Here is a 21,756-nt window from a genome sequence, read left to right as displayed (position 1 = left end):
ACAATATAATATATGAAACTACATGCGACATCCGCAATGAAATAAACATTCAATCAAGCCCCAGCAAAAATTTTAAATGATTAAAAATACTAATCTCTTGATGGAGCCCTCTCATCTCAAATCACCTACTTTCCTACATAAAATAATGAAACCTTAAGCACCTAATTAAAAAAATAAATAAAAATAGCATTCCTTCGTTCATGACACCGGTGACGGAATTGCGACGGATGAAGTAAAATTCAAATGCCCTTAAAAGACTGCTGCCTACGATCAGGTCGAGTGCCAGGTGAAGGCCCCTTGCAAAACAGAACCAGCTATTTGAAAGAAAAATGAAATGGAGTTACTACCCGCAGGCCAAGGTGCCTCATACATGCCATCACGTTCTTCTTTAATTACGTGCAGCGTGACAGACTCTGCTGCCGAACAGCCTTTCCCCAGATAAGAACTGCTCTCCGTCCCAGATGAATCATATTTTTCATGAGGGACAGCGGTGGGATGTACCGCTCTCAGGGCTGCCCCTGGCCTCATGCTGACCTTAAGAAGTATTTGATTTGAACCTCACCCCTTATCGCACGGCACAGACACACACAGGCACGCCCATTGTGGGAAGTGCACCATGCTGTGCAGGAAAAAAAAATGAAGGTGCTTCTAGATTAGGTACAATTGACCTGCACCCGGGTCCCACAAGCCGCACCAAGTGCATCTGATACGATTACTAGTGTCAACTTTTTTGGATGCACGAACAGGACACACTCTCGCCTTCCAGATTAAGACGTCGCGTAAAGGAGGCTGATGTTAGTGTCGAGACCTGCATGCATATCTCTGAAGAGACAGGCGATAAAAAGTAATATATTGTGGGTTTGCCTCCAGTTTATATTTTTAAGAAGATGTTGATGTCCCCTTATGGTCGCTAGTTGAATGTCAAGCTTTTTGTGCACACAGCTTCACATGTTGCCACAGACTCACAAGTCATCAAAGTAACACAGCTAACTACATGGTGGTGAGTCAATGAAGGTATCTAATTCACCACTATACAAAGCGTATGAATGAACGTCAGTGGCTTTTTGTCCAGTGAAAACGCTGATATTTTCACTCATTCACAAAAATAAAGACTAGTTTCTTCCAGCAGCAGTGTGGACATTGTGTTTTTTTCCACCTCATAGCAACTGCACCATTAAGGAGCTGGTACAGACTAAATGAACTGAAAGGGAAGTAAATATTAGACTTGCTTGTCACAATATGTAGCAGGGAGAAGGCATGGAACCAAATGAAAGCCACAAGAAGAGAGTAAGGCGGAACTAAACAATAAAGTTCAGTTTTTTGGAACTTACTTTCCAACAAAAGGCGGTGCAACCACAGGGCAGGATGATCCAAATGAAGTTCAGGCAAAAAGGTAATCCAACAACAGAGGCAGCCCAAAGTGCATAGAGAGTTCCAAAGAAAGTTTAAACAAGCAGAAACCAATCACATGATCACAAAGGAGGAACACGGACAGGAAGTAAAGTAAGAGACCAAACACCAGGATAGAAACTTTCATAATAAAACAAAAAATCCACCTAATCTCTCTGCTCCTGCTGATGTGTACACGAAGTTGGAAATTGTTTGCTTATTTTAGCCATAACAAAAAAATAAATAAATAAATCCCATTAAAATAAATTAAATATATATATAAAATTGTTCCTTTATTGATCCCTCATGGGGAAATTCCATCTCTGCATTTTGACCCATCCATCTGTTCACACAGTAGCATGTATAGATGGAGCAGTGGGCTGGAGAATTGGTGATTTAAAAAAAATTGAACACAATGAAAATATAAAAATGAGTAGTATTCTGTTCAAAGATAATTAAACACGTGAGAAACATTCTTGTGTGTTTTCCCTACACTGGTTAATTAGACATCTCAGCTGTGCGGGAATTAAATGAGGTCACGAAATCAGATGCATGGCCCACCTACCTCGTCAGGTGCAACACTGAGACTCACACCAATCAAAAACAGCTTGAAGCCAAGATCTTATATGAAAGGCTGAATGCTGCCTTCAAACAGAACTTGTGATAGAAATTGTCTACACGCGGCCATAATGATACAGTCATACTAGCTGCGAGAGATCAACGAGCTACGATACATTTTCAGTAAGCTTTATTATCAAAGCTGAGCTGGATTTTTTTTTCTTTTTTTAATATTGCAATATATTCACTTAATTTAAAAAATAAGTTAAAAGGTTGTGAATACCACAAGACTGGGACATTCATATTTACCACTCTCTTGAACATGGCAATCAGATCTTCATTTGAAGGCAGCATGATGCTCCATATAGTTGTTGTGTTGCTCAGCTGTACTACATACAGCACATAGTAGCTAAGGTGTTATTAGCTGTAGCTTCATTTAATTCATTTTCATAATTAGAAACTCACTTCAAAACAAATTTCCATTTGCAAAGCTCAACTTTTTACATAGAGTTGCTGTGTTTCCATTACCCCTAGAAATGCGCAAAACCCAAATATTTGTAAATTTGTACTTAATTGAATTTTAGGGATATTGCTTTTATTTTGCGAAAAATGGGATACGAAGCTAGTTAGCTGCCATGACTATATCCAATCATGTCCTATGACATATTTGTATGACGCCCATCTTGTCACTCTGGCTCACACTTTTTCCTTGACTGATCTAAACACTTTCTGCTTCTATTTCTGCTCTAAATAGGTAGAAAAAAAGGTAGGGTTTCATTTTCAAAATGGAAAAACATGTCAAATGTACGGCAGACATGAAATACATCTGCATGGCCTAAGGCGCTCTCCAAGGATGGTAGCGGGCATTAAATATTGATACAGAAAGCTTTAATAGTGCTTCAACCACACCTGAGACTTGTACGTCACACGAAATCAATGTAACGTAAGCATTTTCTGTGTGTAACAGTATACAGTACAGTATCTGAACTTTTATTTCAGGAACCATTTGCCTTATTTTCTCATTTTCTATAACCACTTGTCCTGGAGGGTGCTGGAGGGTGGCGGGGGGACCAGCCTCCTAACCAGCCGATGCAGCCACAAACCACAGTCCTGGAGCTCAGCGTGTGCGTTTCTGCCGTGTTCTGCGCAGGAGCGTAGGAGTGGAGTGAGCTGCAGATTTCTTTTCTCCCTTGTCCGTTTCATCAGGAGTAGTAACAGTAAGAACGTAAAAATATGCAGCCACTTCATTAGGTACACTAGTAACAGAAGGTGTATTCTAATACAGCAGTCTTTGCACTAAATACCCCTCCATGACTGTTATAATGTTTAAGCATTGTTTAAAGGTGTTGTTTCAACAGGATGACCATTTTTGGAGGATGTAGTTTGTGGTACCGTTAAACTGGATTGTAGTAGAAACAGAAACAGATGATATATTCCTTTCATTTATTCAACAGTGGGGAAATTTGCCATGTCACGGTAGCATCGCGGACATCAGGACAGTGCACAAGGACAAGGGAAGGTACCCACAGCCCCCAACATGAAAACACACTTGAATGTGAACAGCTCTCTGAATCATAATTCTAAATACCATAAATCCTTGTGAATATTTAGCGACGATTTAGTGCAGGACTGTTCCACTGGAATGCTTCCATTTCCACTACTCGGCCGAATAAATGGGCGAGGAGTGGACTTCTTTCTCCATCCCTCACAATTGTCTCAGGTGAAACTGGACTGACGGCTCCAAGCGGCACAGGATGAGAACAGAGGCGGACATGCAAATCAGTGAATGAGAAACGCTCCACACAACACAGCTCTTTAACAAAACGGCTAAAGTTATATTGTGTTTGATAATTCCAGTCATTAAGAATAAAATTATTCACATTTTAACATACAGTAAAACACCCTTATATTTCCAGTAATCTGTAAATTAGCTCATGTATTGTTAAAGCCAGTGAAATCAAGATGTAATCTTATTTAAATTGTTGCAAATAAATATGTTTTTAAAAGATCCAGATTTTTACATAAAAACTGAACATAATTAAATAAGGTATTAGGATTATAATTACACTTTAAAATGCTTGTTACCTCTTGTCAACATTGCAATCAGAAAAATAATAAAAGGGCAACCCCCATTTCTTCCATCCTAACCACTGGTATAAAACCTGCAGCAGCTGTTGCAAAAGAAAACAGAGAAATAGCCAAACAGGGATTACTTTTAAACTGTGGCTCCTCTCCTCAGAAAGTCATTAGGTCAAAGGAGTGTGGAGGATGGTCGGCAAGGGGCCTTTAATAATGAAGAGCTTGTGTTCCACAGGGAAACATCGCCTGCAGCAGGCATTCACACTGTAGGGGCTATGGAAATGAAAGATTTTTCAGGTGTGGAAAGGTCTCAGCACGGCCTCTGAAAGAAACTGGCGGGATAACTTAGAATGTTAGCTGTTTGTTATGATTGACAGGATTTTAATCTCCATCACAACCGATATTAAACTTCCTGTACCTCACAGTGTGGAAATACACAGATAATATCCAGACAAAAGAATATACAGTATATACCTGCTGTGAATGTTACCAGTAAAGCCCACACATAACTGACAATATTTAAAACAAAAGTGCAAAACTCACTAGAGTCCTAATGCTGGCAGAAAATATATCAGTGAGGACTGATGGCATACCAAAATCCTGCGAATCCCCTCCCGAGATACCAAGCCTTTAAATGACGATCCATATTTAGGCTCTGGTAGCGATGTGGATGAAAGGACTAGCTGCTCTCCTTGTTGTTGCGAATGCGGCTCATGCTCCAACAGCTCCATGGCGGCAATCCGTGTCACAGATTTAGTGAAAGGGCTCGAGTGTCAGGTGACCCGCTCGTAAGCTCCCATCGTACCCGAGCTGACCTGTGCAATATGTCTCCTTCTTAAAGAAAGCAACCTCATTCTTATTGATTCCGGTTTCATATCAGTATAATAAAATAAAACAGTAGAATCTGTGACTTATCACAGTGTTCAGATCCGCAAAGGGTAGCCTTTTATATTAGCTTTCCAGTCTGTGCCACCAGGGCGCCACATTTTCCCTCCCAATTCTAATATATACTCTCAGGTTATTGCCTACGCAGAGCACTGATCAGAGCAGAAAGATAGTCTTTTTTTTCCTTTATATCTTCATACCTCACTGTATGGGACTGACTGGGATCATTGTCTATTGTCTATAAGGCAACAATGTCTTGGAGGCATACACACCTTATTATTTGTATGCTGCAATTACAGTTGGCATGCTGCATTCATATGGACAACATGCCTTCAATGCATGAATTCTGTGTCTGGTGAGTTTTACAAGCTATGCTGTTATCCAAGTCATGCTAGCTGCCGTTACGCTAAGCTTCCCGAATTCTTTTAAAGAACATACATAAGGGTTGTGTGGAGTGTTTCTCATATTGATGCCTTGTCAATTTTCCTGACCCATTTTATACCTTACTATGTTTGGTCTAAATTATGTTTGGCAAGCTCGGCTCTGAAAAAGATGCCCCTTCCTTAGGGATAGTGTAACCACAGAGATAAGTGGCATATCCCATGTGAGGTGCTTCTCAAGAAGATAGATGCTGCAGCCTGACCTCCGATAAGTTTATCAGGGAACTTGGTGTGGTGGCAGAGAAATGGAAAACCTGGTGCACTCACAAAACGCAGGCTGTCTCCACAGACTCCATTTCCAGACTGTTGCCACGACATCACTGACTTCCTTCAGGAGCTGATATGGCTCGTCTTACTGGCGGGTTATGAATGTCGACTCAGAGCACAGAGGCAAATATGTGTCAGACAGGAAAGCGTTGGTTAGCTCAACAACACTAAGGTCAAGAGGAGAGCATCTAAAAACGATAACTGTCATGTCACGCTTGCTACGACTGACGATCACAGACCCCGAAGAGGCTGTTTATTTTTAGAATTGATTTTTTTTTAAGTAACATTGTCACTTTTAAGGAGCTTCACACAAAAGACTTGACACACCTGACAAGAAGACATACTTGTCAACACAGTTAATAGGCTGCTTTGGTGGGCTGGATCTCAGGAGAGGTCGCTTAGTTATAGAAGCCGCTTGTCAGGTAATTTCTACCCCTGCATAAGAGATTAGGAGAAGAGTCACATAGCCAATTACTGTCATTACAGCGTCTCACGACATTAATTCGCACAAGACAGGCCGATCTTGATTGTTGTATAATCTCAGAGGTTAATAACGGGGTTCAAAATGTAATTGCGCTCCGTTTGATTGAGCAAAACTCATGAGCCACAAGATGAGACACTTTAAGAACTATCACTATTAAATCATCACTGAGACATATCAGTCCGTCGCATCACTGGGCATATACGTAAGGATTTATTGTTCTAAATAAACATACAAATACAAATGTGGAAAGACATCAGTTGATTTCGTAGTGTTCGTGATATATATGTGCCTTTTGCCTAATATCTGAATTTGAAACATGTGTTTTAATTTTAAAATTTTTACGTGGAATTTCCTTATTCCTAGAAAATAAGTAATTTAAAAGTGTCAGCCAAAAGAATGAGTGGATGAACTGGAAACTAACCACAAACTATTGCAATTTATTGTACAAGTACAAATTCAGAAGTTTCCTCAGCTTAGAGTCTAGTAATTAGCAAAAAAAGGACAAAAAGAGATGTAAAAGTAAAACAATCCTGAATAATCAAAAATCCTGTCAGTGAACATTTTCAAATTGTTTGTGGAATCATCACTGATGCTCTAGGCATGCATTATGCTAGCTCCAAATGTGCACAGTTCTGTTTCAGTTCCGCATAATGCAATGTCGGAGATGCTCAGTGCATAAATAGTGTGTGCTTGCAAGGTTGGAAAATTCCAGTCTCAGCGGTATTTATGTCATTCATTTTGTTCATTATCCCTTTGTTTTGGAGTTAATATGCATGCACGTCAGTGACAAGGGTTTGCACGTCGAGTCTGTACAAGGCCGCTCCCCGCCTTCTGATTTTACAGACATCACACATTAGTTTTCTGTGATTCTGACTGAAGGCTGCTTCTACTCAAAGCTTCTCCCTCCAGCTTTCAAGTTAATCATAATATGCTCATGTCTAAGGCAACCTAGGGTGCAACTGTTTGATTCGGTTATATGATTTTTAAATTAGATCATTTATTTCTCTTTGGGTTTTATTTGTCTCTCTGTTTCCAGTTTGTCATTTGTAAATGGCATTGTACTACAAATGCACTTTCTCTTTATATGACAATAACCAAATATAACAGGAAATCATAAAACCACAAAAAGCCACAAAAGGAAAAAGGCCCAATTTTCTGTCTAATTTTCTATCTAGTCTACTGACATTTCATAGGTACTGAAGACGATGTGAAGTGACGCAGTGTTTCATCAGTTGAAAACAAGTCACAAGACATCAAGCTTTTTTCAAATAATACATTTTCACTAACTGCTGTTTGTACACCAATATGGACTATTTCAAACTGATAATTCAGAAGCCAACAAGGAAACATGGTACAACACCTATCTGAACAGTAATACCACCTATGTCAACAAACAAGCGCAGCGCAATCTGTCGCTTTGAGCAAGTGCCCATGCATAATGCAAACCAACATAAATGTCACCTCAGCATGAAGGCTTCCATCACCTGACAGTGATAAAACATTTCTGATCCTCATCGCAGTGTTACATTCCTAAAACTCCATTTTAGCTACTTCTCCACTCTGATTTCATCCACTGAAGGCTATGAATTTCTTGGATAGGGATAAAGAGAGAGAGAGAAAGATGTGAGTGTGATTAGATGATAATTTCACACAAGATAATACCCAATATTAACCTCACAAGTGCCTCACACCAAACACAAAGCACTTTGTATGAACTTGTTACAAATAACAAGACAAAGCTTCAATTATGTTTGATCAGTCTATATGCAGAAAATTATGAACCAGTTTTCTAAAAAGGAACTCGCATAACTTGATAGGTCAATTCCATGAGAAAGGAGTAAATATATATATATTGTAGAGTCTCAAACAAAGGAAGCCACAAAAGCTTTTCTGTAAGGTTACTGAAGCTTGAACACGGGCTACTGACAGTCATAGACCACATCCACCCCATAAACACCATCAGTCTGACACTTCTAATATGCAACTTTTGCTCCACAAACTCTCAGCTCTACTATATCTTCCATATCTCACATGGTGCATTCACTGACATCAAGGGCAAAAACAAAACACTCTTCACAGCCACAGCAACAATGTCAGCTAATAGAATACAACAGAACAGCTTATCAATATTGTGCGCTACAGGTATAGATATATATCAGCACCATCAATGGCATTTAACACTTGGGCTACTCCACAGCATGTTGTAAAATAGGACAGTGTAGCCAGGTTTAAAAAGAATGTGATAGGCTATTTCTCCAATGCCTTTTCGTGTACTGCAGCTAAATGTTTAATAACTCTGACGGTGGAAGTCACTGGAAAATTGTTGATTTGCCGCCATTGCAGAAATACTTTTGTCACATTTTAGAACTGACTTACATAATCTGCATGTCACAGTAGTATGGTCTTCATCTCTTATGAAGTCTGATGAACGGCTGCCAGTTCGCTGCAGTGGCCCACTTGGACCCTGTCTTGGCACATGTCTTATCGGAGGCAGCCATACTGTTATTGTCACGTGATCAGTGACTAGTCATAGCCTAGTATATACAGTCAACGGTCATGCCACAACACTGAAGTCAACTAATCGACTAGTCTGTACAAGCTACTTCGTAGTTATTTTCTGTCCCTATTTGTCACAATTTTTGAAATAGTGACAAACTGTAATTAATTGGTTTGTGTCATGATTTCTTTCTGACACTGAACACCAGTTATAAAATTATGTATTTCAGTTGACAGTATAGTTCATGACTGCATCACAGCATACGAAAGACGGCTACTTTGTTGATTTGTGAGTGATGAGACAAAACATACAGTGAACACAACTGGTATGAAGATCCACTACCGACTCAAACCAAAGCTGAATGACATTTGAAGGTAGCAACAGGACAGGCACGCAGGAAACTTGGGTTCAAGTTCAAGTTTGGAACTATTTGCTTGTAGTGACTGCTTGGTTAAAAAAATGTTTGTTGAATTTAGGTCATAAAATCACCTGGACGGTTTTAGGTTAAGAAGCCTATACCATACCAAGTATGTGGACTTAGAGTTTGCGTATTTGACAAGTTCAACTCAGCAGTAGTTGGAACGGCAGCGTACTTAATGGTGCACTGCAAAAATGCATCCTAGGATATCTAGCTATTCCACGTCCACGCGAGCTACCTCCTACGTGTCCTCAATAAGCAGGTGTGAGAAGAACACATCCGGACATTCAAATTGTACTTATGCACAGATGTGTACAGTAACTCATGCTGTTTCACAAGTGCTCAAGAACACAAGAATACATGAGAAATACCTTTGGTTAGGATGTGGCAACAAAAACACAGTCAGCTTAAAGCAACAATGACACTTGATTAGGTTTAGGCGACAAAACACTTCACAAAACACATTTAGGTAACAAAAACGACCCATTACGTAAATCACTTAAATTACTTTAATGACTACTGATGTTAAGATTTCCCATGAGATTGGGCTAAAATTTGAGCTATTGTACAACTCAGTAGTTATTGTTGCAAATTCTGAAATTATCAGATGCTTATTCACCCCAGTTATAAATACAATATAAACAATACCAAAAATAAATGACCTGTTCCCACTCCTTAGTAACCCTTAGTATTCCCTTGTCATGACCTAAGGTATTTACACTGAATTTCCAGCTGTCACCTCATAATGGCCGTGACAGCATGATAATGTTTTTCCAATAGTTGAACACTGTGACCTTTACTTGATCATTTGCTAGCAATGAACGAGCACCTCCCACTTCCTATTGTTCAATTTACCCCTCATTGACGTGCTTGAAAGGCGCATACACAAATGTACACAGATTTCTAAATGAGAATATGACTGAGCAGCACAGTGGTGGTTTTCATTTTAAGTCTAAATGATTTTCATATTATAACGCGGTTTGCATTTCCCGCCAAGTCCTATTATAGGAAAGTCCTGTGAAGCACAGACAGTAATTTGCCTGTAAGTGTTAATGAGACGTGTGAACGTGAGTGGTAATGGCCTCTTCATGTGTTGCCCTGCCTTTTGATTGATGCATGCTGTCACAGGCTTTTAAGCTTTTTTATCGACAATAAAACACATTAAGCTATTAAACATCATCTTATAAAATATGTGAAATTGAAGTATATATGTATGAGCACGGTAAATTCAATAACCGGAGATCAATATCAGGGTTTCAGCCTTAGTTCTGCCATAAACCAAAATCACGTCCCTGTAATATCAAAATGTCTTCTTCCTCTTCTGTTTTAATAGTGGTTGGCTGGCATCAAAGGTACCAAAATAATACACACTACTTCTTTGTCATTCACTAACACTTAATGGATTTGCCACCCACAAAAATTAAAAACATAAATAAATAAATCACAAAATCATTAGCCTGCACCCAAAAAATACATTTAACATTTAACCCTCTGGAGCTTCTGGAGCCAAGGTATAATCTTGTTTATTGTACATGATACAGCTGCACGTGAACACATGATCTAAAAGAATCATATGATAACAAAAGAGCCTCCAGGGGAGGATATTTTCTTTATTTAAGATTAGATTGGGGCTCGGATTGGCCGACACTCAATATAAAATGATTGGTAACAGATAAGGGGGCAAACAACTAGATCAAGACATCCTGACTTGTAATATGCAGAGAGCATATGCATTATACAAACTACAATCCTTTGTTTGTTTCACTTCCATAAAATATTCATCTCATCTCATCTTCTACTACCGCTTATCCTCACTAGGGTCGCAGGTGTTGCTGGAGCCTATCCCGGCTGTCATCGGGCAAGAGGCGAGGTACACCCTGGACAGGTCTCCAGTCTATCGCAGGGCTAACACAGAGACATACAACCATTCACACTCACACTCACACCTAGGGTCAATTTAGAATCACCAATCAACTTAACTAGTCTTTGGAGGGCCTTTTAAAATATTACCAACCTTAATGTTTTGAAATACATGCAAACTTAAAGCATCACATGTTACTCTCTCTTTGTTAAAGGTTTTGGATAGCATCTCTACTGCAGTGATGTCTATTCATCACTGTGCTGTGACTGATTTAGTTTTTTTTTCCCCCAACGAAAAAAATCAACTGCCTCTCATTTTTTGTGTTTAATGACCTTTCTTTTCTGAATAAGGCGACTCAGGCTGAGTTGTTTGTTCAGGGATAAATCAGATACGGCACAAGCTATTCAAAGCTATCATGGCGCTTGCATGTAAACGCATCCAGAGATCCACAAAATACAAACAAATTCTAACAAATATGAGATATAGCCAAAATAGCTGGCACTAATCTCACATTTTTTGACAGGAACAAGTCCACAGTAGCCATCACAGAAATTTAGTCTCCAAGAGAAACATATTAAATCTCAGTAAGTCTACAGGGGCTTTTATTTCTCCTGGGTTTTGTTCTTGGCAAGGGCTGTTTCAGGAACAAGTGGTCCTTATCAGGCTCTGAGCAGCGAGAGATACCTGCGACAGCAGACATGTTTGAGGCCCAAGTGCTTAATCTCTGGTCTCTGCCACGGAGCACAGAGGCACATCACTATAGCAAGAAGGGAGTGACTGCATGCATTTCAAACCAGGCAACGCAAGGAATGGAACAAGAAAAAGAAAACACACGTAGCGTGAGCTTGAAAGCACTGCTCTAATCGTATCAAAGACTTCTACAAACAAACATGGGTGAGCTGTGATTGATGGGAGCGCACTTAATAGGACTCCCAATCCAACACTGCGCGAGCAGGGAGGGTGCTGGGGACCAAAGATCAATAGCAGCTCGGAAGCATGTTAGGGAATCATACAGAATCAGACTGATGACAGCTGGTGGTGATGTATTTGGCAATCTAATTTTAACACAAAGTAACTCAGTGATAGTGCTGCCACAAGATTGAACTCAATCCTCGTGGGCCAACAGTATCACAGCTGTTGTTAGTGAACTGTGTTCCTGGTGCAGGTGTAGGCAAGGGCAGCAGTGATGTGGTTTTATCTTTGATTTTCAATTCATGTTTTGTGCCATGAAAGTGCATTAAATTATTCATTCTCTGCGGCTCACAAATATTTTAGGCCCAAAAGCCTCTTTCGGTGTACTGCTGAGCTTGGACATACACTTTGTCTGACTACACTGAATTGATACTGAAAGAATCAGACTAGTAGGTATCCTTAGTGCAGCCACAAGACTCTTGCCGAGTGAGCATTTGATGTAGCCACTCACTGCTCTGCACACGCGCATGAAAATGATGCCAATGCTTCCCCTTTCTATCCTCCATCTAACTGGACTGGAGTACAGCAACCTCTGCCAGGGAAGGCAGCCACAACACAGGCAGGGCACAGACATTCATTGCTTAATTTGTGTGTGTATGTATGTGTTTTTCCCTGAGTGTGTGTGTGTGTTTGCCTCTTGGTGGGCTTGTAAGCTAACCAAAAAATACAGGGTGCTTTATGTAAATATTGCACACTGTACATTGTTCTTTGCTGACGATCATTAATTCTCTGTATTCATTATTGGCTGTATTATAGCTTCCAGGCAATGGACTGAAAACGAAATCAGGCAAAAGACAAAATATTGTCAGTTTGGTGGTTAGTAGCCGTTGCTGTGTAAGCATTTATGTTTAAATCCATAAAGGGAAACACGGGACTGTTACAGAGGTCTACATTAAAATGAAACACCTCAACGGTTCAATATTTCTTAATTGCTTTATGTGCCAATTTCTCTTTTAAGAAAGACACGGTGCAGCATTACCAACTGGCCTAAGGTTTGTCTCCTGAATGAAGCTTGTTGGGGGAGGGATGAATCCCTCCCCTGTTCTGGTTTTCTGAGCCAAGTCTGCATGATGGGGGCCTGAGCCCTTGGCTTGTGCCAGGTGGCAGCTGGGAGAGAGAGTCCCCAGCCAGGCTTCGTCGGCCCTCTCTCTGGTTCTTTGGCCACCACCGTTGCCACTTAGGGGGCTCCACACCAGCACTTCTGACCTACAGGTTGGTCAGGAGTACTGGAGTTGACTTTTTCTTTTTTTTCATTAGTTTTTTTTTTTTTTTTAGCATACATCTTTAAATATATTTTACTACATTTTAAAACAAACCCCTCTCAAATAAAACCTAGAAATAACATTTATATTCTATACTGAAAATTCTTGGGATTTCAAGTGGAGCTAGGTAACACAGCAGGACATTGGAATTATTGTAATTAGTCAAAGCCTGTATTTTATTATTCATGTTGAATAAACCACAGGTGGTCAAAGCTAATCCTTTCGTCGTCTCCCGGAAACATTGTAATAGGGGAATGAATTTCAGTTTATACTCCACACCTGGTAGCAGGCGAGTACCTATATAAGTAGCTACTATAATCGCGTGCTCATTTGTCCACAACGTTCTGTAATTGCAGTGCTACATTAGTTGTTGCATAGACGACTGTTTTCAGTTTCTCTGCATCAAACTGTGAGTGGAAATGAGCGGCGCATGTTAGAGTTATAGTTAATAAATGTCAAACTTTTACTGAAATCACTGCAACCTACAAAAAGAGAATACCTCAGAGGAGACGGTGCAAGGGAAGCAGAAGGAAGGTGAATTCTTCATGCTTGTCCAGCCACCCGAAGGACATGGATGAGCAAATGTATTTCGGAGCAGTCACAGTTGCTGCAGACTGCGTCATTATGACGGGTAGTTACATTTCCAGGGAGGATAAAGAATGGGGCCTAGATCCATGACAGAATCATAAATCCAGCTTAAAACAAGGGAAGGACACATGTTGGACAGTGAGACCCAATAAAGACTTGGACATGGGAGTCTGCAATGTTGTGAGCCATCCAGAGTACAATGCACCTGAGTACACTACAACTGGGTCAGCAGCATTTCAAAAATATGTAGGAGTATAAACATGCCAGGGTTACGGGGACACTAGAAATACATTGGAAGTAACAAAATATGTTTAAGAAACGAGTGCATTGTGCCAAAATGTATTTCTGAGACATCTGGTTTGAGCGCCAACAAGTAGTTCTCTGTCCAAACAAACTGATGAATCAAATTGTAAACTATTAATGGATGGGATGCCTGTATTTGGAACTGGGCCATGGGCTCGGCCCATACAAGCTCATACATTAGCCAGGGGATCTCCATAGTGCCAGTTTAGTATTCGAAAGTGATGATGCCAAGAAACGGAAACGGCTTCTTCAAACAACAATAAGCTTTCGTAACTCTCATTGCAGGGTGAATTGCTCCCAGCAGTGAGGGCTTCCTCTGCCAGAGCACAGGCAGAAAACAACACCACCTTAAATGTGCTTTATGATGTTAATTTGTATGGCTCATAATGCTAATATAATATTTTCTGAATAATTTGGTCAGTTTGGGGATTTGTGGTGCAGAAGACGCCCACGCCAAAACAAAGCCAGGCAACAGCATGCAACCGCACAAGCTAATCAATCAAAGAGCTTTGTCCTTTTTTATAGACCATGCACATCCATGATTAAAAAAAATACTGCTCTGTCAAGCGTAAGGTTAAACAATAAAACAGTTCACGTTTGAGACCCACGGCATATTTAAACACTACGTATTTCCATAGAAACGGGGAAAGGCTGTCTTAGTGGCGATGGCTTATTCCACTATTCCTACGTTAGCCAACCAGATAAAAATGATCAAAGAGATGTTTCACTTCCTGTAGGCCATCCTTGACATAATATAAAAGCAACTGTGTGATCTACCGGCTAAGGATCCACTGCCGCTACAGTGAATGCATGCTGAGCACACATAGTTATGCGCAGGCTACGTCCTCGGGGTGTTGCCTCTGCCCAGCTAGCCGTTCACCCTTTCAAACTGACAGACAGACTTTTAACCCAAGATGGAGACACTTTCCCCCCTTCGAGACGCTTCAAGAAAGATGTTTGCTGAACCCAGGCCTCGAGCCACACACCCAGCTGCATACTAACTTTAACCTTCCATATCACTGTAGCCCATGGTAGAAAATCAGCTAAAGAAAACACGTGGGACATCCACGGTTTACCCTGTTGAAATTGTCTTTCGGCAGATGGTCTCGCTTGTGCATAGGTTTTTTTTTCCCCTTCCACAAGGGACATGACATCACCCTTATATTACATTTTATGATGCTTTCTATCTTATCTGTCGCCCCGTAATGACCTCATACTCAACACGACTTATGAAAGGAGCATCGGCTCCCACCACTGCCATTATGGGCTCTATTTTCATTAGCATATTTGACAATAAAACGGTTATGCTTTCCTCCATTCATAATTTATCCACTCATCCCTTTGAACCAGTAGCCATTTTAATATAGAACTGTCGCCGGACTTAACTCATGCACGCTGGAGTTTTTTCTCTGGAGAAAAATATATTGATTCTTTCACATTTTAAATAATGTAACATTTTGGAAAAACCTAATATGAAACCCCCTGCCACCCGCTTAATTGAGTTTGCCCAGAACATTAACCAAACCATATCATGCGGGTCAAAAATGTAGCGCCTCCATCCATTGGTAATCAATGCCACAAGTCAATTTACAGCCGCTGGCTTTCACAACCAGAGCCAATTCATTTCTGATTCAATTGTAACTCATTAAGACAGCGAGAGGTGATATTAAAGGTGACACTATCAAAAACATAACGGCTTCATTCAATAACTTTGTTGTCGAGGAGGCAGCCCGGCACCCAACATCGTACTGTATGCCATAATGAGACATGAGGAGCCTGGATCACTGATTTTCTGCTGCAGCCTGAGGCTACACTTCACCCCTGCCCTGAGATAGATGTAAGAGCTAAATGACAGCAACACTTAGCTGACATCGCTAGATAGGTGTGTCAGCTCTTTTAATGTCTTTTCATAGCTTATAAAAGACTAAATGTCATTCTGAAAAAAAAGAGAAAAAAAAAAAACGCTGTCTAAGCACTTGCCTCAAACAAACCTCAGAAATCTTGTCATGATTTTATAAGTACTTAAAAAAATAAAAAATACATAAAAACAGGAGAACTGAGGTTTGGTAGAAGTGCATAATCGGCTCAAACTGAGGCTGACCTTCTCCGCATGTTACAAGCTGACAGGCAGCTCTGACAACATGTCTGGTTTTCTGGCCAAGACAAACCTGTGAAGCAATAGTCAATAAAAAGCACCTGAAGTACAGTTCGCCGGACACGGATGCCAATAATAACACCGGCCCGAGCCCGCTTCACGAGTTCCTTTTTGCTGACTTCTGCTTGCGCAAGATGAAACGCAGTGCTGACTGGTGCATCGTCTCCCACTCAAGACTACACTCCCCTTCATCCAGTCCTCCACTTCCCTTTATTTACTCTTTCCAACCTGGCCTCGTATTTACATGTGGTTTCTCCAATCACGGGGTGAAGACAGAGAAGCCGGGTGAGTGTGAGCCACTTTCCGTCCAGAGGATCCCTGCTTGCTGAGGAGGACGATTTTTACTGCCGTGTCAGAACAGGATGTGGACAGAAAATCCAGCTACAAAGGAGACCTCACAGCTGGCCGACTGGTTTGGTTTTAATGGTTTCCAGAAAAGGGCATAAAACAGGAGAGAAAAACAGTTCAGTTCAACCTGTTAAGTTCAAATGCAAGCCTCTATCAAGCAACGACACAATGATGTTCATATAACTCAAAATCACAGAAAGACCATCAGGGAGAGAGACAGAGAGAGAACGAGAGGTTTTTTTTTTTTTTTTGGTTTAGTGGTGATAAAGGAAAGTGATTTACATAATCTCCATTTGGCCACAATTTATCATGTCCAGCTGCAATTTAGCGACCAATTTCCTGCTTTCAAGCCATCTATTAAAAGAGTAAGGACACAATAGTGACATTAAGTAAAGTGAACATTTATGTCATAGTTCCCGTCTCAGTGCTCTGTTATTTTCACCGTTTCACCCCTGCTCCCTCCTGTCCTTCGACTTTCCACCTCATTTCAGTTACCTGACTCCCACACACATATCTAACTTGTTCCCAATCCCTCATCAGCACAGATGTGCAGTACTTCCATTGTAGTTTTCTTTTCTTTTTGTCAGATCACATTCAGGAGTTTTTATGTTGTTCAGCTCTTTCCATCCCACACCAGTTTGTCCCTGTTCTTTACTGCCTGTACCTGTCTGCCTACGTTTATACCTGAATTTCCCCCATTATCTTAATAAATAAAATAAAAATTTAAAAACTGAACTGAACTGTTCCTGCCTGTCTGGTATCTGTCTTCACTTGAATTTTTCTCCCAGCTCTTGTTGTGTGAAATGTTGCAATTTATTAAACTTGGAAGCAATAAGGTACCAGAGTTATAGATTCAGAGTCCTTTCATCACTGGTCACCACCCTTTCAGTGAAAAACTCAGGGTTTGTTTGTTTTTTGGGACCTTGGGTATGGCTAATCAACCTACTGCAGACCCAGAACTCCCTCCCACACTGATCGCGGATGAATTTCTGAGTAGAAGCGGATTTATGTCAGGTTCCTGATCTGCTTTTGTGGCTTGGCGAATGGCCCCTAAATCGCAGATGCTACAAGATTCAAAGTGTTCCTTTTGTGATGAGGTCGCGCCAAGAACCTTGCTCCAGAACAGCTTGCACCCTGGCTGATAAATCAATGTGAGAAAGTTTCAAGTGACGGCTGCAGGCAGTCGGTTACACTGACCCCCGGTCGGCCAGTTCTCCTCCGCCGTACGCAATCTTCTCTGGCATCCAATCCTGCTGTCCAGACCATCTCAGTCAAGTTTTCACAATCATGGCACTAATGACGGGCATTTCCGCCTGTTCCAGCACCATCTGAAATCCGCAAAGCCCCCGTGAGGCATCTCTTGGCAGTGGAAGAAAAGTTCAGCATTTTTAAATGGCAACTACAAACGGTCCAAGTCTCACATGCATACAAAGAAAAAAAAAAAAAAAAAAAAGATAACGAGATAATGTGACTCCGGCTTTATTCATTTTCAGCTTCGTCCGCAGTCGTATGCTGTTTCTGTCGACCCCTCCGTCTGCCAAACGCGCTGCTTGCCTTGGCAGTTGCTGTAACACTAGCAGTCTGGCTTTGATGATTCAGTAGAATTAGGACAAGATTTAACACTAAATGCTAAAGACCGAATACATGATTCTACCATGATATATGAAAGAAGAGAAATATTTAACAATACAGACATATGCTGTAAATTTGAAGCCAAAAAAAAATCTACCCTGTATATACAGTTCATTGTAAATGAATAAATGGTTGAAATTTCGTACAGATTGAAAAATCCAGGTTCCAAAAAAAACAAATAAAAATAAATGCACCTTGAAGCTAGCGGTTAAAATAACATAAGCATCAAGCAAGAGACAATCCTGATGATCACCAAGCTGATACTTTCAGGCATTAGAAAGCTCTTTCAGATCCACAGAGGACATTAAACAGCTCTTTCACAGGTTGAAGGGTACTCGTGCAGATGACTGAAAACATCTTGATGTGCCAAATCAATGTGCGTTGCCTAACGTTTACCCTCACGCAACTAGCCGAAAGCTTTTCTTCTTTCATTCCGCTGAGTGCTATGATAACAGACTGGGAGGAAGACAAAGATTCACGGTGTGTTGCTCGGACAAACTGTGCGATTCTTTGTACAATATTCATCATGGTCATAAATGCATGCTGCTTCGGTCAAACAGATGCCATAGTAATCAGGTGATCCCGATTTGGCCACTGTCAAATCAGATTTGCTCAAATGTGAAAGAAGCCAGCTTCAAGAGGCTTATAATTAAGAAAACCTACAGACCTCTTCTACGTTAATGACTGCTGGTCAACTTACTGCACATAGACACTAAACGACTTGATTTCATGCCCTGGCCTCTGCACACAGAGACACACAGGCTCTTACTTCTGTGATACTATCTCACCATCTCACTTAATTAGCTCCTAAAGGGAGTCTTCCCTGCATTAGTGTATGAACCTATCTGTGCCTTCCACTATGCTATCAACTTTTAAATAGGGTATACATTACAAACAACCTTGAGCTGTTTGCACTTGATGATGCTTATCTGCTGCTTATCTGCTGCTGAGGTCACTGCATGAGAACAAAGTCTCTCTTTTTTTTTTTTTTTTTACCCCCTCGCAAAAAAATAAAATATCGCAAACAGGTAGTGCTGTGGTGTGTTTAAAATTCTAAAGCCTGTCAATTTGTCAAACCAGCAGTGTACCACCACACCGGCCCGGCCGAGTCGGCCTGCTCAATGTTAGATGGACACGAGCGATAAGAGGAGAAAGTGGAAGCATTTCAAACAGACAATACCACTCCAGGAATGAGCTGGAGAGAAAAAGAGAGAAACGGTGGGCGCGCTCACTTGGCATTCAACGTAACAACCCTGCTACCACAAAGCAAATTAATTTCAGGCTAATTAGGCTAACAACCAGCTTTGGTGTTGAGAGAAATAAGAAATGCTATTATCATTACCGTCCATTTAGACAGAGCTACAAGGGCTTTCATTTATTCCCGGTGCAAATGGAGCAGGACAGCAGACAGAGGTGCAGGTCCCAACTTCACTTTCACAATTAGGTGAGTGAACATAAATCTATTATAATCAAATCAGCTGCCAGTTTAAATGTTGTTTTTCTAGCCCAGATGAGACCTTACAAGTCACATAATAAAACCACATTCACGGGGAGTTCAAGAGATAAATCTGTCTCATTTCATTTCACGCACCGAGTTAGGTAGGCAAACTTTTCATGGCATAGGGTGCAATTACTTGTGGTGGGACACTTGGTGACATTGGTGTTGGTGTCACAACAGGCGAAGCAGCTTTGACACGTACTGCAGCCAAACAGAATGAAAAAAAAAGTGGGGCAGCAATTACCTCTAGTACAGAAATCAATGAATATGCAGGCATTGCGTCACGAAAGCATTCATTTATACTTTGTTTTTTCAAATATTTCTGTTATATCTGTTTACCCAAATGGCACTTCTACAAAGAAAGAAGAAGAAGAAGAAGAGAGCTAGGCTGGAAAAGTTGATGCATACATATGAGGATATGAAGTACTTGAGCAAAAATAAATTTAATTAGTTATTAGCCTATAATTAAATATCACCTCATCTCTCGATCCGTGGGGTTATAAATCTTGTATCAGTGGAAATTGCAAAAAGTGTCTGTCTATTTAAGATCTAAATAGGCTTGGGCACTTCTCTGCAAATGGGAGCCTATCAAGAGCCTAATAGGTGAAGCGAGTTTGGTCAGCCAAAGGCTCAGTGATCCCTCATGACAGCCTGAGAAAGAGCCTTGTGCAAAGCCTGGCAGACGACATTCTGCACAGATGCAGATATGTTGTAATTATGTGACAGAAATCAATTTAAATGTGCTGCTCCAAAAAAAGAAAAAAAAAAAAGAAAAAAAAGGAACGGGCAGAGTTTCCGAGATTACTATTAGGGTGCACACTGTGACTGAGTGACTGACAGCACATAACCGGTCCTATCAATTGCATCCTCGTGCGATATCGCAATGATCCCAAGGCGGAGATAGAGGCTAGAACACGGAGAGAGGAGGCAATACAGCTCCACTTTGGCACGGGGACGTGTGTTTTCACCTGCTGCATTGTAGGATAGCGCCGCTACGCACCTGCAGTCACACCGAGTCTATCCTGGCTGCTCAAGAATGTTCCTGAAAATGCACAAAACCTTTAACACAGGTGGCAGCGTTATTTGAGCTCTGGCAGCCGGGACGAATTATAGTGAAAAATATTTTTTAAAAAATAATAATTGTCATAACACAAAAAAAAAAAAGAAAAGACGCAGACTTCCAATGATGCATGCCACTCTGCGCACAAAAAGAACGAGCTGCAATCCCGATCAACTCTTTGTCATTCATAAATGATGGGTTTTTGGAAACAGAGGTTCCCAGCAAACGGCACGGGCTGCACTGAAGGCGGCCCCGGTGCCAAGTTTCATCGGACTGCGCATTCCCGGCGGCCCGGTTCCCCCCAGCTTACCTTTCTCCTCGTCCGACACCGTCGAGGGCTCGGCGCACGGAAATAATCCCGAGAATAGAGCTAAAAAGGCGAGTAGAAAAAACTCCGACATGTTTTCGGAGAGCGGGCTATAAAGAGCCACGGTGCTTCTCCTGGTCCTGGTCCTGATCCCGGTCCGGGTCCAGTCTCCCCCCTCCACCGCCACCCGGTATTCGAGCGCCGTTACTCGGTGATGTCCAGCGGAACCAGTGCGCAGAACGGTGCAGCGCTCCCCCGGCTCCCCGACACATGCACGCCGCCGCTCTTTACAGTGAGCAGACGCACCGGAGACAGCAGGAGAGATGAGAGTCAGAGGCAGGGGGGACAGAGGGAAGGCGGGGTGGGAGTGCAGGAGGATAAAGAATGAGTACGTTTCCTGTCTTTTCTCAGTGATTAAATGCAGCCAGGGTGTCGCAGCTCGCATGGAATTAATCAAATTGGTTAGCTGTACAGTGGTGGAGGGTGGAAGGTGTCAGCCGGAGGTCCGGGGGTTGCAGAGGGGGGGTCTTCAAGAGAGGAGAAAAAGTCAGAGAGTGTAGGAAGAGGAATGAGTAATCTCAGCTCTCACCACCGTCTCCAATATAGCTACAAAGGCAGTTACACAAAACCCTATCCTGTTCAGTTTGTGTGAAAATAGACACCACTCAGGCTCATTCAAACACATTTAGAGGACAAAATCTAAACAGAATACGCAGGGAACATTGCAGTCAAGGATTGTTTAGCAAGGATGTT

At 41.3% G+C, this 21,756-nt stretch overlaps 1 protein-coding gene across 7 annotated transcripts in view; it reads right to left on the bottom strand.

Moving 5' to 3' along the window:
- The window catches only part of lrp1bb (low density lipoprotein receptor-related protein 1Bb), a 262,735-nt gene extending 241,309 nt beyond the window's left edge, over positions 1-21,426 (bottom strand). For 6 of the 7 annotated variants that reach the window (XM_047600953.1, XM_047600957.1, XM_047600958.1 and 3 more), the window contains exon 1: positions 21,007-21,426. In XM_047600953.1, coding sequence (XP_047456909.1) covers positions 21,007-21,097 — 91 coding nt within the window. In that variant the 5' untranslated portion in view covers positions 21,098-21,426. The remainder of the gene's footprint in view (positions 1-21,006) is intronic. The other variant, XM_047600954.1, reaches the window with a different exon arrangement.
- Positions 21,427-21,756: the final 330 nt, after the last annotated feature.

The sequence above is a fragment of the Mugil cephalus genome, chromosome 12, assembly GCF_022458985.1.
Source record: "Mugil cephalus isolate CIBA_MC_2020 chromosome 12, CIBA_Mcephalus_1.1, whole genome shotgun sequence".
In the NCBI taxonomy this organism is placed as follows: domain Eukaryota; kingdom Metazoa; phylum Chordata; class Actinopteri; order Mugiliformes; family Mugilidae; genus Mugil; species Mugil cephalus.
Note: the sequence above shows the minus strand (reverse complement) of the source record. Positions and strands in the feature narration are given on the sequence as shown.